The 16244-nt window shown below is 37.8% G+C and overlaps 1 protein-coding gene across 2 annotated transcripts in view; it reads left to right on the top strand.

The window, feature by feature from the left end:
- Positions 1 to 1791: 1791 nt before the first annotated feature.
- The window catches only part of ZNF385B (zinc finger protein 385B), a 110125-nt gene continuing 95672 nt past the window's right edge, over positions 1792 to 16244 (top strand). For both annotated transcript variants that reach the window (XM_030241894.2, XM_018911587.3), the window contains exon 1: positions 1792 to 2020. Coding sequence is in view for 1 of the 2 variants with exons in the window: in XM_018911587.3 (XP_018767132.1) it covers positions 1996 to 2020 (25 nt within the window). In the remaining variant the exon portion in view is untranslated. The remainder of the gene's footprint in view (positions 2021 to 16244) is intronic.

The following is a 16244-nucleotide window of genomic DNA, read 5'->3' as shown; positions in this document are numbered from 1 at the left end:
TCAAAAATTTTCCTAATTCCCTAATGGCAAATTGAAAACCATAACTCTTTTGAAGTAGATAAGAGTTATCAGACCAATTATTCATTTCTGGACTCCATTCTCTTGGAGATGGGGAGCACATGAATGACATTAGGCAAAAAAATAAAGTATGTACCTATTATGGAAAAAAATGGTTTATAGGCAGTGGTCCTTTGGGTGGAATGTGGAAGGATTTCAAAATAAAATTGGACAGTACATTCAGGACCCCTTGCCACTACTTTGCACAGATATATTCTTGTAGCAAGATGCCTTCCTGAAGAGTTTAACCTCCCTTCAAGGGCAGTTATGCTGTGGTAAAAAGCAGCATTTAAGGCATCACAAAATCAGTTGTTTTAGGGTCTAGGACCAAAAATACAACTGCTCACCAGCCATGGTTTCAAGCTGAGAATGGCTTCAGGAGTGGTGGTGATACAACTTCTGCTTCAGTTGGGAGCATATCCCTTGTCATTTAACCCCTTTGGGCATGGCCTGGAGAGTGTCTTAAATCAACTGAGTTGATGTTGCTGCGAGAATTTCTTCACTGTCTCACTGAAGGTTGTGATCCACAGTTTAGAGGTGTAGACAGCTGAGATGAAAAGGGATCTCTAAGTTCAGACATTTTTGTGTGTGTTTTTAGCCATGATTTCTGTATTAAAACTACTGGAAGAAATGAAAAAATGAAGTTAGGATTATTTATTATTTTTACCTTGTAAAAGGAAAACTGCTGTCTTCTCTGTATAGTCATTTTTCTCATCTGGGATCAGGTGCTGACAGAATTTCTCTGGTAGTTGTCTCATGACCCAGCAGTACATTTGGCTAACTGTACAGGCAATAATAAAAAACTCCTGTGTCCTTCAGTTTCTTCAAAGCCTAGGTATGGTTACATCTGTCTGATGCTGTGTATCTCTGGGTGTGAGCATGCACAGCAGTACATGCTCTCTTACCTTTCTGGGGAAAGAAAACCTGTGAAGTACCTGTAAAGATAAAAAATATGTACATTGTGAGAAGTCCATGTGGGAGTAGGAATAGCATGAATTTAATATGCCATGGAGGTTTTTCCTAGTAAGTAATTTAAAATTACTGGGTTTTTTGAAAGAATAAAGGCATTGGTCATGCAATTTCATGCTTTTAATGATATTTTTATTTTGGTAAAAATATTTAATTTGCTAGACTGTGCAGGTCTTTGTTGGGTCAGCATTCTAAATGTTTTCACCCAAATATTCATTATACTTTTTAATGGATATCCTGGTTTTTAATAGACTTCATTAGTTACATGGTTAAAAAATACTTATTTCATTTGCATAATTTTGAATTAATCTTATTTAGAAAAGCTGTGAGGAATCATTAATTTTTATTGCTGGATTTCCCCCCTCCCCCCCCCCCCCCCCCCCAATAATGAACCTCATCACACAATACAGGCTGCTCATTCTCCTCTGTCTCGTGTTCGTTGTAGAAAAGACAGAGCTATTTTTAACATTTACACAGTCTAGATAGATGATTCCTCATTCTGTGTGGTTTGGAGCTGAAGCTGTAGAGCCTTTCATAATCATATCCTTTTATTTTTTCATGGTTTGCTTGAATTTGATCTCTGTAGCTGATTCCATGCATTGATAATGAAGGCTTGGGTTGCCTGATTCCCAGCATAAATTCAGGCAGACTTGTAGTTTGACAGGGCTCTGTGTTTCGGTAGGCATGAAGATACAGAACTGAAATTGCTTTGCTTTCTTTACAAATGACTCAGAGTGTGCTTGTCCTTCCCTAAAATGTTGCCAGCGTGTGAAGGATTTTCAATGAGCAGTGCAATAAGCCGGCATCTGGGAAGGTTGGAGGCTGCTCTGGTGTAGCAGTGAACTGTCACACAGATGAGCAGGGCTGGAGCCAACACTCTGTAGCACCGTAGATCATATTGGTCACATACTGGAAGTTTTGTTTATGTAACTTGGTTGCTGTTTAACCTGCTTAAATAGTATTGCCATAATGTGGAGTGGGCTTCCCAGTAGAGGTGAGTCTGTTTTTTATTATTAAACTTCACTGAATTGCTTTGTGATACGACATTGAGTGGATGCTTACATGTTTGGCTTTATTGCTGTGTGCAGTGCATTTCTGTTTTAGTTATTCCAGTGGAAAGGATAATAAAAAAGGCAAGGTATATAATGCATCTTTTTCTTCTCTTCTTATTTCAGTATTAAAAGTAACTAAATATGTAGCAAGCTCCCTTTCCTTGCTTGCTGTTTGCAGAGGGCATCTTTCCAGTAGGTGACTTCCTATGCATTTTAAATGTTTTTTGAATGTCAGTGATGCTGTGTTATTGTTGTAGAAAGAAGCTTATTAGCACTGTGAATAAATATCTCTCACCAGAGCTTGCTTTCTGGCTTTTTAAATCCCAAACTGTGGTTACAATGGTGTGTGAAACACAAGAGCTGTTGGATTCTCCAGATAAACTAAAAAAGTAAAGAATGAAATAAATTGTATACTGGGTTTGACATGTTAGATATGTCTGTCATTGCTAATATTAAAAGTTATGATCTGTCATGCCCAGAACAGCTTCCAGTAATTCATTTGCACTGACAGCTTTCTTTGAGAAGGGCATAAAAATACTGTCGCTTCTCCCTAACCAGTTAAATTTGAGATTTAGTGCACCAAGTTTTATTTAAGGGAACAGATAGTGTGCTAAAGGTAGCCTGTGAAGTTCTAGTAGCAAAGCTTTAAGCTTGAAAGCATTATCGTAAACTAAACAGACTTTGTACTTGTGTGCTTGAAAAAGGGGGTTTTATTGAGAGTTTCACCTATAGCAGAACAAAAAACAATTAGTTCAGCTCAGTTACTTATTAAGCACTGCTGTTATGTGAATATTGAGTTGGTGAGCTGAGACCTTGTATGAAGATACTTGTGTATGCTGATAGTATTTTTTTAATAAAACAAGGAAATATGTTGAAAAATATTTATTTTTTTTTTCTTGCTTGCTATAGAAATGTCTGTGCTTACTATGTAAAGACTGCTGTGGTTTTTTTTTTTTCCTCTCTTCTGAGGAACTAGGACAGCTCATGCTTTTTCCTGCTAAATATATTTATGAGGCAGCTGTTTTATAGCTTTCAGCTCCAAAGTTATAGATAAGTGTGTATTTGTTTGACAGAAGATTCGAGAATTTCCATTTACTGCCAGTACATGTAAAGCTTGGCTAAGCAGACTGCATCAGGAGCACACACCATTTGTATTAGCCAATCTGTCTTTGCAAGTCCCAGGGCCACTATCTTGCTAGAAGCCACTGTGTGCTTTTGAAAGCATGAAATTAGTTTTATACTGAGCACATAGTTTCTCATTTAGCAGTTCTTTTTATGGTAATGGTCAATTTATGGTTCAGTGCCAGAATTTTGGTGTTCTGTCAAAGCTGATAGCTTCTGCTAAGGTGTTCTTTGGAGATAAAGACAAACAAAATCCAAAACAACACCCCCCCAACAAAAATGCAGTTTGTGGTGGGGATCCTAGGGAGATGCAAATAAAAGAAAGTTCTCCTGAATGACCCAACTCTTGACATTGCTGACAGCATTTTGGAATTATTTTGTTGTAGCAAACATTTGTTATTCATGACATGAAATTATTAAATTAATTGTCACCTTTTTATACGTCATAAGTTTTTTGTTTGCACTTTTTTCCCCCCACCCCGTGACATGTAAAATTGCTGTCTCTCAATGCTGATTTTCTCTATGTGCTTATTTAATGATTAAGGTCAAAATTCACTTGAAAAATGTATATGAAGCACCCTAAACATTCAGGATGATTTTCAGTTAGCAGCTTTAGAATACTTTACAAGCTTTTCCCTTTCTTTAGGAATCTATAGAAGTAAAAATAAATTGTTACTAAAACCTTTGTAAAACCTTTTTTAATACATATAATTCATAAATTGATGAACCAGCTTATTTTTAACTTGTGTCTCGTTCTTGGCAGGTTTTTGTTGTTTTTCTAACTATGCCAGATCTGTGACTCTTCCTCACTAGAAGCTATGCTTGATGAAAGGTTAAGGTGGTGAACATTCTGCGCTTCACTTGGGTTACTCTCTCTAGCCTACATTATTCTCTCTTGTATAGAGGCAATTTAAAATTGCATTGTTTTAAATCTAGGTCGTCACAATTCTGACTTGATCCTGAAATAAGCATTTTTTAGAGATACAATATCTGCTTTGTATCCTTTGTATACTCAGCTCTGTCTGCAAGGACCAAAATTTGATGTTGCCTTTTTTTGTGCAAGATGCTGTTGGCTCTAGAGCTGGTAGTGCTTCTTCCAAGTGCTGAGGAGAGATCCTGTTCCACCTACTGTTATGCCTTCCTGGGATAAGAAAAAGCTGGAGGTCATACTTCCCAGAAGTTAAGAAGTAAATGTAAGCTGGTGCACCTTTTTTTTCTTGCTACATCATTGTGGAGGAGAAGCAGTAGAAGCTTTGGAGAAGACTGCCCTTTGTCACAGGCACTTGGAAAGCACAGCAGTCCCACTGCAACAGAGCTCCCTTTTCATAACCATTTTTGGATGCTTCTGTAGTCATGGAAGAGATGCATACTGGCAGCTTAAATATATATTGTTGGCATTTTAGGACCTTTGAGTAATTTTACTTGCTACTCTTCAGTGTGTGTTTAAAGGCTACCAGGCAGAAAATATTATGAACATTTGGAAACAATGTTTGTGACGTGTTGCTACCATGGCATATAAAAATTGTTTTATTTGTGTAAGTGCCTGAGCTAGAATGCCTTTCTTTGTCCTTTTATTTTTTGGTCATTCTTTGTATCATTATGAATATAAGCTTGCCAAATTTCAATCGGGTTGATTCTTTGTTTGAAGATGGTTTTTGCAAGGTCCTTTTACCCCTAAAGATCTTGCATCTTCTCTGACTTTATTGCTGCATGTTTCCCCTCCTGCCATTTCATATTGGTAGTTCAAGTGAGGGGCAAGATTTGGTGTGTTTGTTGTGCTGGACAAAACTACTTCACTTTCTGGGGTGAAGTGAAGTAGTTTCTATTGCTTCTGTGCCCATTCTCTAGCTGTTTCTGTATCAGGTGGTCACTTATCACATGGCACTGTAACTTTAATTTCTTCTCCTTTGGAAGACATCAGTGTTAAAGTATGGTGATCTTCTGCATTTTGGGAGTTTTCAGGAGGCAGCAGCTTCTCTACTGCCAAGATTACTTTACAAGGAGATTCTGAAAAAGAGGACACAAAGTTAAAAGGAAAAGAAATTATTGGGGAAGTGTATGTTGTGAGCAAATCCATGATAGTCACTTGACTCTGGGATCCGAGTCTAGCTAAGCTCTCAGTGGAAATTCTGAAATTTGCTTTTTTTTTAATGGAGGTCACTGATGAATCCTGCCAAAGGAGCTGAGTGCACTGAGAACTGTAGTTCACTGTAACAGCCCTGTTGAAGCTTTACTACTGAAGCTCAAGTTTATATGTTTTTTTCTGTCTGTAGGTTAAAGAGCCAGAGATGTTCTGGAGGTCTCACCCAGAATGTTCAGCCAAAAAATTCTCTTTTTTTTAATTTGCTTTCTGTTCTGTTGGATTTTGAGCAGTGCTCATAACATGACTCAAGGGAAAATAAACTGAGTAACTTCCCTCTTTCACATATGCTTTTTTGTTCCTGCAAGGATGTTTTTTAAAATTATTTTTATGTTGGAAGTGAGGAAAGCTGGGTGTGTTTTGATCTCCAGAGGTGTAAGGGGAGTGCTTTTGTATTGATACCAGCAGTCAGGGCAGATGAAAGGCAAAATTCCTTAGCCTTGGGTAGGTTCAAGACCTACACTGAAGTGTTTGTGTCTCTGACTGAGCAGTGCAGATCTTGGGAGGAGATGAGGAAGTCTTTTTAATACTTTGTGGATAGAGGAATGCAGCTTCCTTAAGGCTGGAGGCCTTAAAATTCATATAGTGTGCTACAGGAGCTCCTTGAGGGAAGGGGTATGACTATGAAAACTCAATGAACAAAATCTTCCCTTGAAGCCACTTGTGCAACTGTCAGACTTTGGGCAAGATTTTGTGTTATGATGCATTTGGTAATACCACTTGTTAGTGAATGGGTTGTTCTGGATGGTGTAGGAGGTCTGTGTTCAGATCACCTGTGTTCAGGTGATGAAAGGATGTTTGCATGCCAAGGGACTTCTGAGGTTACTGTGGTGTATGCAGTTTTGGATTTTTTTCCTTGGTTTTGCTAGCTGTTCACATTGGTACTGTTTATATTTTTACTGAGCTGGAAAAATATAAACAGCGCCAATGTGAACAGCTAGAAAAAAATGAGAAAAAAATCCAAAATTGAGTACACCACAGTAAGGTCTGGTGTGTGAGTTTCCCTTTTGCTTGTTTCAAGCATTCTGTCATGGCAGAAGTTGTAACACAGTGCCTGGATTTGGAACTTCCACCTGGGCGTCTCTGTTTTCTTCAGGATATTTCATAGTAGGGGTGGAGAGATGAAGGGGAGGTAAGAAATCCATGTAGGAAGTTCATAAGATTGTCTGTTTTTCTGCTCAAGCTGGATTCAAAATTTTCACACATGTGCATCTCCTCTGGCTCAGCCTTGAGTGTTTGCAATGATGACATCCTGAAATGTTTTTGGAACTGCTTTTTTTATCAGGTGATCAAACTTAGGTGGAGAAAACATGGAGAAAATGAAGAGGTGAGGAAGATTCATAGGCTTTAGAGTGGCACATCTGGATAAAGAGTCACAGAAATCACTTCATCAAGAAAAAACAGACTAGTTGGAAAGGACAGAAGATTGTTAGGAATTGCAATATTAGTGATACCATTTGAGCCTGATGCATCTTAGTAAGGTTCTGAATAGTAAAAATTCATCTGTTCAGTAATCATTGTAGTAACCTCTCTTTTAATGAAACACAAACAGCACTTAACTCCTGTGTCCCCAGGTTACTTCTGAAGATCAGATTTAAGCTTCTTCATCACTTTGGCTGCTGAGTTAAGGATGAGACTTTGAGAAAAGCCAAAGCTGAAACACCAGGAGGTTATTGACTGGGGAGTAAATCTGTATGAAAACAGCCTCAGGTTTTGGGTATATTAAAAAGGGGTATAAAGAATGGAAACTGGTATAGTTACAGATTTGTTCTTGTTAGCTATTGACAGAAACAAGGACAAATCTAGCAGAACCAAATAAAAATATTGTTGTCATTTTATTTTAACAGTTGCAAACATTTACTCATTTTAATAATTTACCCTATCTAACAAGTATTTCTCCTTCAAGGGAAAATTGTTTTTTCTTTCAGTCTTCCTCCAAACTAACAAGGCAACTTTGTTTCAGAGATTTTCAGACTACCTTTGCAGAAAAAATTGATAATATTCAGTTAAGTGTATATTAGACTTCTACTCTGGTTATTACTTATTGCATAGTATGTATGCTTAATGTGTTTATTTTTTGCTTAAATTCTTGGTAGGTAATGGAATGCCAGACACAATACTTTGCCTTAGACTAAATTCAGTTGATATAGGGACTTTGACATTTTTGCTTCAAAAATGCTTGTTATGATTATCCAGACTTGAAATCAGTGTATGAATTGGGCAGATAAAGCTATCTGTATTTTTTAAGTATGTCTCCTTTATGGTGCTTTCCTCATTTGGAAGCTTGGTGTTGCTTTGATAGATGGCATACTACCCTGACTGCTTCAAGTCATCCCTGTGCAAGGTTGATGCAATGCATCAAAGCTGTTTTAACTGCTTTAAATAACCAAGATAAGAATCCTAATCTCAGGAATTGTCATTCATTAATTGAATATCTGCAGAGTGGAGAGCAGGGCTGTGCTGTTTCTGCTGGTTGCCCATTAGCAGTCTGTGAGTCTCATCCATCCTGTGCCTGGGGTGATCATTGCCAGCACCGAGAGCTGGGCACAGGGGAGCTGCTCCAGCCCTCCCAAGGAGCTTCTGCTGTGCCTGTTCAACACTGACCCCTCTGTGGCAAAAGCAAACTGCTGGAACAACACTTGGAGCATGGAAATACATGGGAATCTGGATGAAAAATGGCAGTTTTTATCCTGTCTTGAGTGGTCAAGTACCTGCAGCTAGAAATTACATATCCTAAAATATGTCAAAATAGCAGCTTTTAGCAGGCAGCTGAGTGATGATAAATGGCAAGAAACTGCTGTGCTGTTGCGCTATCTGGCCTGAAATTGAAATCCCTTTACTCAGTATATTATTTTCTAGGCCATGCATTGCATGAACATGTTGTTTACTGCCTACTTTTAATAGAGTTCTTGGGTCAGGAGAAATTGTTATGCAAAATCAAGGTTTCAGGAGTTGCATAGTTGGTAGAATAGCCAGTAACAGTGCAGACACACAGGGGAGGAGCCTTTGAGGAGCCATAATCACTTAGAAACTTTTTTTTCCCCTTTCTTCTTTTCCCTTTGTTGCTGAGTGCTGGTGAAACATGATGGTACTGCTGTGGTGTGGAGTAATCAGCTGCCAGCGCAAAGTGAAGTCTGAAGGGACATCTACCAATTAACTGAAAATAATGAGAAAGTTATTACTGTTACACTAATCAAAGTTAACTTGTTTCCAAGAAATTTGGAAGTCAACGCATTTGTAAGCCACGTGTGGTCTAGTATGACAGTTCTGGTATAAGCAAAGTCAGAATCAGTGCACCCACTGGGGCTCACAGACTCTGAGGACTGAAGGAATCACCAAGCCTTATCTATTTGACAATACTGGACAAAATAATCTCTAGCATTAATTCCTTTAGGAGAAGAAATTGCTTTCCCAAATATGCAAGTGTTTGCTGTTAAGTCCAATAAATCTGCAATTGAACTAGAACACAATATTTAGAGACACATTCAAGCTCAATTTAAGGACTTCAGGATGTGATGAATTTACTTGTTAGGCTGTTCAATTGTTTAAATAAACCTTTGCCCTTGCAGTCAAGAACTGCATCTTACTGCCAATTGAAATTTTCTGATTATGTGCTAGGAGGTCCCTTTTCCTCTCTACTGTTAAAGAACCTCCATGATTAGGTACATTCTCCTGGTAAAATGGCAAGGAATCTTGATTTCAAGTCCAGCACTGTTTGTATCAAGGGTGCAATTACAAGCAGAGATTGTGTAACATTTGAAGAGGTTAATATTACTTTTTTAATAACACGATTTTCCATCAGTGGCCTCAGTGACTCGCCGATGAATCAGAAGGACAACTTTGCCTCCACAGTCATGGACTGTTGGGTCTGGTGTTTAAAGTCTGCACGACTTACTTGTAACTGGAAACACTCTTTCAAGGAGGAGTTCATAAAGCTCTCTTTCTTTGCATCAAGTTAGAAGCATGATACTGATACTTGTCAACATTTTCTGGACTTCTGTTGTCTTTTCCTCTCCTCTAGTTATTTCTGACTGGCAGGATCAAGCTTTTCTCTGTGAAAAGCGAGTGAAAGGAGAGTAATTTTCCAGGTCAAATTCCTTGCTTATTGTATGGACTGCTTGTTTTGCTCCCTTATAGAAGCTGGACTCTGTTCCTAATACTGTATTTTAAATACTGAAAGGCAGCTATGTAGCAACTCTGTGCCCACTGCTCGGTACCATCTGGGATGTGCAGTGAACTTTGTCACTCAACATTATTTTACTGAGTCAAAAAGAAAAAATGCATAATATTTTAGCTTAATATTGATGGAGGGTTTGTACTGGCATAGCTTTATCTGATTTCCTCTATGTGATGTGTGCTTATCATGTTGCCTGATTTTCTTGGTAGTAGTTTCCAAAGCTTTCATTGATCTAAAGCATACCTTCGGTGAGGACAGGTGGAGAATAGAGAATCTAATCAGCTTGTAAAGACACTGTGTATGTGATTTACCTAACAGATCCTTACCTAGGTTTTGGGACAAGAATGTCTGTAATCTAATCATGTAAATAATTTTGTTGAGTTTTTATGTTTTTTGCATACATTAGTACTGACACTCATGCTCATTAGCCATTGTCTTTTTCTCACTTCATTGTATTGTTTAGAGACAATACCATCCAGAGTTATGTTCAGACTATTATCTTTACCTCCTTTGGAGCATCTCCCCAGCAGCTACATCCATCTATCCACAAAGACTTCTTTCTGTACTTTGTGGGAAGAGTGGGAACATAGCGTAAGCATTAGTAAATTTTTTTGGACAAGCACTTCCTGCCTGTTTTACTTGAGGTTAAATGCTTACAGTTGGGTTGTACAAAACTGTCTTGAGAAGATGTACTGTTAACAGGCTTGCTCCTAAGCCTGTGACTATAATACTAATACTAAAACCAGCTTGCAAAGTGCTAGAAAGATTCAGTATTTCTGAATTCCAGAGAGTATGCTGCCAGAATATGGGTTTTTTTTCTTGATACTAAACTTTCTCCCACAGAAGTGGGAATGAAAAGGCTCTATGAATTTAAGCATTGCTGGAATTTATTTCTGCAGTTTGCTTGAAACTTGACCTTTATCTAAGCTCTTCTCACTTCTGGGTCAGGGTATGTGTACCTGTATTCAAGATTTTGAGAGTGCTGCCCATGAATAAATCCAAAAATAACATGGCTTGAATTAAAGAAGAACTTTATTTTGTAGCCATATATAAAATGAAAATGCTCAAACAAACAAAGAATTAGAATTCTCTTTTGCACATCACTGAATGTCTGGCAAAGTTGCTCACTCCTGAGCTGCCTGCTTTTTCTCCTGCTGTGTAAGATTCCCTCTACTTTCCCTTTCTGAAGTCAAGGAGTTATCTCAGATTAGTTTTTTTTTTTTCTGAAATATCATCTTACAGTAACTGCTTTAGTTCAGATTTTATGTAGTCACGTGGTTGTATTTTCTCCCCTTCTCTTCCATTTTTCTTTTAGTATCAGGGTTTGTAATTGATTTGTCTCTACAGTGAAGTAAAAATGTGGTGTACTTTCTGTGGCTTACATTGCTTTAGCTGCAAAATCAACTAAAGTCTAACTTCTAAAGTTTGATTTTTTTTTTTTTCCCTTTGGTAAACAACAACTTTTTTTATGGGCCTTTTTAACTGAGGTTGCTAGTTACTGCTGAGAAAAAATGCCTTTTTTTCTGTAAAGAAAGCATTTATAGAAAGACGAAAATATTTCCCTTCCAACTTTTCATGAACTTGGTGAGCTTGGATTGGTTCCTCTAAAATGACAACATGTGGAGGTGTTTTTCCTCTTTCATCATCTCTCAGTGGCATGTACATCTGAGGCTTCTGATCTTTGGCTTAAACTACTGTTAAATTTTCATTATAAATGTGCCACCTACTGGAGCAAAAGGCCCATCAGCAAATATTTATTAATGTTATCTTGTCCCAGACACATTTGCATAGTAATTTCTTGCTAGATTCCTGTGCTTATGGTTGTCAAATCTACACTGCTTTTTGTCAGCCTCACCATAGGGTATGAAAATGGTAATAAGAATTGGAGGGGATGTGGAGCATAAAGGTTTAATAACATGCCTTGGAAAAAAAAAAAAGAAAAAAAGAATTGATATGCTGAATAATAATGAACAATACTGGCCTGAACTAATGTCCAGTAAGGGAATCTTAAATTCAAAGGTACTCTAAGTCTTGATTTCATGATGAAAAAAAAAAAAAAATTGTTCAATAATTAATTGTTCAATATAGACTTGTAGCAAAAAAAAAAAAAAAGAAACAAGATTTTAGATTATGCAGTAGTCTTTTGTAGTTGTTGTTTTTTAAAAAAACAAAACCTTTGGTCTTGTCTTGGTATAGGAATAATCATGTTCATCTTTACAAATAAGAGGCATTTTGCTTGGAGCTTGTTGTCTTTTGTGTTACCATAATGAAATGAATTATTATTGTATTGCATATATGTCTTAAGAGCTACAGTTCTATTTTGCTAGACTTGTACAGAATTATGGAAAAGACTTATTCCCAAAATTTTTAAATCTGCCTTTGAAACATAAGACATTTGGTCAGTAGTGCAAACTAGAAGAATAGAGAGGCCTAGGAAAAATTGCTCTCCTAAACTTAAATTATTTTCTTGATGTTTCTTATGAAAGTGAGTGCTTTTTTTGGCAACACTTGATTCTATAGCAGTAGAAAAATGTCTAGTATATGAGCAAAACAAAAAGAGGAGCTTCCTGAACATTAATCTGTTTTGCTGTGTTAAATATTAATATTAAATTTATTTGTCCTGTAGGACAGTCTTTAACTTAGGCAGGGTTGTCTTTTTTTTTAGTTGGGCTAGCCATGATGTAGCTGATAGGTTAACGAGACAGCTATAAAATTTGGTGGTTTTCTTACACAAGTTGCTGTTTTCTTTCTATGCCTTGCAAGTACAGCTCAGCCACGAGGGCATTTGCTTTTGAAAAGGAGGAATGAGTCAAGGAACCACCCTCAGAAAATGAGTGTGCAGTCTAACAGGCTATGAAGGAGGAGATAGGGAGCCAGGAGCTCTCTGAACTCTTCCCATCTCAAGTTGTGGTGCATGTTGCAAACACACAGGTTTCCAGGTCCTCAATGTCAAATGCAGAAAGTCCAAATTATGCTTACTAAATCTTAAACTTCCATTATACTTCAAAAAAAAAATACAGAATTAACCTAAATTTGGAGTTTTTAACTCAAATTTGTAATGATCATAGTCAGTGTCCTTGTACACTGACTGCTCCTTCTCTTCATCTCTCTACTGCTGTTAGACTGTCTTTTGCCCTGGATGTGTTGAGATGGTGTTACATATTTATTTGGTCAATATTCCATAGATAATGAAATGCAAGTATCTGTGATAGACTGTTGGAGTGACTGCTGCTAGGGCTCTGTGGCACACTGGGATGGCACAGGAATTGGCAGGAGATAGTAGCACAATATTTTCTTCAGGTCTTGAACCTATTTTTCTGTGTTCAAGGGGGAAACTGAATTTCCTGGTCATAGATATTATATTGCCTAAATTCACTTTTCTTTATTTGGTAATTGATAATTGAATGACCAATTTAATATTTCTAGGTGAGGGAAATTTAGGTTTTATGTTGAGTAATCCTGCTTATGAAAAATATAAATTACTTTTTTTTTTCCTTTGGTAAGTGATGATCAGAATGTGTTGTCTGCAGTTCTGTGCAGCAGGCCAGGGTGTCTGTCTGGCCTCACTCCAGGCAGTGAACTTGGAGTGTGCTGGGGCAGTGCTTCAGGAAGCATGCTGCTTGCAGGAACTCTGCTCACATTTCCATTGGCTGGACAAGTAGGAACATCAGCTGGAGTCATTAATATTGTTGTCTTTAGGGGTGCTGTAGCTGATCTGCCTGCTTTCCCAGAATAGGACACTGAAGCCAGTAAATAAGGCAATAAAATATTTCACTCCTAATAAATTTCACAAACCAAAAGCAAATAAAATCTAGGCAGTTCTAGGAAGAACACAGTTGTTCCAAATGTTAAAAGATTAAGGTAGTATAAAAAAGACAAGGATAAGAAAAAGCACTGCTGTTTTTATAGGAGGAGGTAAAAATTGTATCTCAGGAAACTTCTGAAATGCTTTGAAATACTTCAATAATGAAAAAACCAGAAAAAGGAAGTAAATCCTAAGCAATGTCTGAGAGTAAAAACATTTAAAGTACATGGATGTTACTCAACGAAATGAGTGGCTACATGAACATATCCCAAGGAAGTATTCAAAATAAATAGAAGAAATCATTACAGAAAGGAAATGGTAAAAAAAAAAAGAGCCCTGCATGCATTTTATGGGCATATGGAACTTATTCAAAGCCTGTTTCTTCATAATTGGGCTTTTAAGAATAAAGAAGTTCCTTATCTGTTTTTTACTACATTAAAATGTTGTTCAAAGCATGATTTGGGTTTTTTTGGTCAGAAATTATCTGGTTATTAGTCTTTTGTCTAATAGGTTATATCAGCTGTCTGTAATTTTATCATTTTTACAGGGATATATATATGATTTGATATAGTACAAGGACATGTAGTATTAAAAAACTAAAATTAATTTGAGAGTACAAAACTAAGGTAGACACAGAAGTGATGCACTAGCCACCCTAGTGTGTTATAAATTATTTCAGGGAATTTCAATTGGACTTTTGTATATTCATAAAATCAGCATAAATTATTTGGTTCTTATTTCAGTTTGTATCCTGTGATGTCCAAGCAGAGGGAGTTGGGAATTTTGTTTTGGAATATGCAGAATTCAGGATAACAGTCTGGCAGGAGTGGAAGAGACAGGCTAGTTGAAGTCACTGAGAGAAATATGCAATACCTGGTTGTCTTTCGTAAAATAATGTGGCATTTTACTTTCAGCTATTTGAAACATGAAAATTTTTGTAATGTTAGCATAAACTATTAAAAAAAAAAAAATCTCTTTTGAAGGAACATCTGGAAGTCTTTTCAAAGTCAAAGGCCCAAACTTTTGATTCCTCTTAATAAGGATGCTTCTCTAGGGTAACCTCAAAATAAATAGGTTTGCTTACCTGTTTATGTTGTAGCCATAAATAAAACAGAATTTTATTTCTCTTCCAACCAAGAAAAATTATTTGATAACTACTTTTCAGTCATTCATATGTAATCTAAACAGGTGCACATAAAATATTCTATTCTAACATTGTATGCTCCTTATCACTGTCATAGCAAGTGCCCTTGGAATTGCTTAGAGATATTTTGAGAATTTCTTACTTACAGTTCTTTCCTGTGTACAGGAGGGAGTTGCTAGAAAGGTTTGAGGGGGTAAAAACATCAAGCTATAGGATGTATTTTAGTGTGGTAGGGGGCTTTAGGTGTAACAAATTTGAGTGTGTCTGTGTCTCGTGCTTGTGGCTTTGTGGTGGGGCTTTGGATGTTTGGTTTTCAGCCTCATTAATGGTGACCTTTATGGCCTAGGCAAGCCTTAAAATTATTTCCACTTTTGTCAGCTGAGAATGACTTGGCTATTTGTCAGCATTTTGGAGGAGTTTCAGACTCACATGCTATCAGAAAAACTCCCTCCAGACAGCACTCCTTGTGGACAAAGATGGCTTCAGCTGGGGTACTGGGTATTGCTGACCATTTTTGTTGTGCCTTTTTATGATAAAGGATGACTAGGATGGTTCTCAGCTGCATTTGTGAAGCAGTGACAGCCTTCCTTGTTTAGTATGTTAGATAAAGGCTGTTCTGCATTTATTCAAGTGAGAGATTGCAAAGCTTCTCTGCACAGGTGAAATGACCTGTGTCTAGATGATGACCCTGGTTTTCCCATGCTGCCAAAGGAAACCTGTATATCCACTCCTTTGAGCTCAACTTTTTGTCGGAATCATTTGTTTTGAATAGGTATTTTAATGTTCTGCATGGCTCCCAAACACAAACTAGTTTGGTTTTTTTTTCTTCTGTCTTTTCCAAATATAGCAGTTAAGCCCCAAATTGCTGAAAACAGAAGCTAGGTAGGCCAATTTGTATCCATGGCAGGTGCTGCTGTCTACTTCTCAAATGTTTTCTCTGGTGTGTCATTAAGCTTAGCTCAGCAGTGGCTGTTTCAGGCTGTGCACAGGACAAGCAGGCACACTGCTGTCATTGCTGCTACTTAGTCCCTCTTCAGGCAGTACCACTGCTCTGACTTTATTAAAGGGAAGCTGCTCCTGTTTGCGGAGCTCGTTTGTATTTCCAGCATTAAAAGGTTTGTGATAGGGTGGCCATCAGACAGAGATTTCCCATCCCAGGGGTGGCATAAGGTGTGATCTGCTTGTGAGGAAATCAGTTGATGCTCACTTTTAGTGGCAGAAGGATTGACAAGGGGGTGGAGGGACTGCTTTTGAAGAGCCTTGAAAGTTTGACATCTAAACATGAGCTATGCCAGGGCTTGTCATTGTCAGGTGAAGAGAGCTCTCCCACCATTCATCCATGCAGCAGTTTTGGTGTGCTCAGAGTGCAGGCCTTCCTTCAGGCTGTGCAACAGAGGGGTCATTACTGGCTGCAGGCCAAAAGAGTTAATTTCTGCACTTCTGTTTAATGAGTTAACATCAACCCTAATGGAGATTTTCATTCTGGCTTAGATGGTTGGTCGTAATTATAATACCCAGATGCTGTCTTCCATTATTTGAGCATTATTTTCCCATTCTCCTCAGCAAGCTGTGCATTACCCAGGCTTGATGGGGGTGCTAGGAGCACTAAGCACAGCCTTACAGCAGTGTGGCCCCACCAGATTCAAGAAGCAGTGCTATAGTCAAACCCAGAACACTGACAGCTTGTAAAGCAAACCAGAAGTTGCACTGCAACCAGGGCAAATATTTGGCTAAAAATGAGTCAGTGTGCAAGGCTGTGCTGTAGAGACTTATTAGCC

This window comes from Serinus canaria, chromosome 7 (assembly GCF_022539315.1).
Source record: "Serinus canaria isolate serCan28SL12 chromosome 7, serCan2020, whole genome shotgun sequence".
Classification (NCBI taxonomy): Eukaryota; Metazoa; Chordata; class Aves; order Passeriformes; family Fringillidae; genus Serinus; species Serinus canaria.
This window is presented reverse-complemented; position numbering and strand designations above follow the sequence as displayed.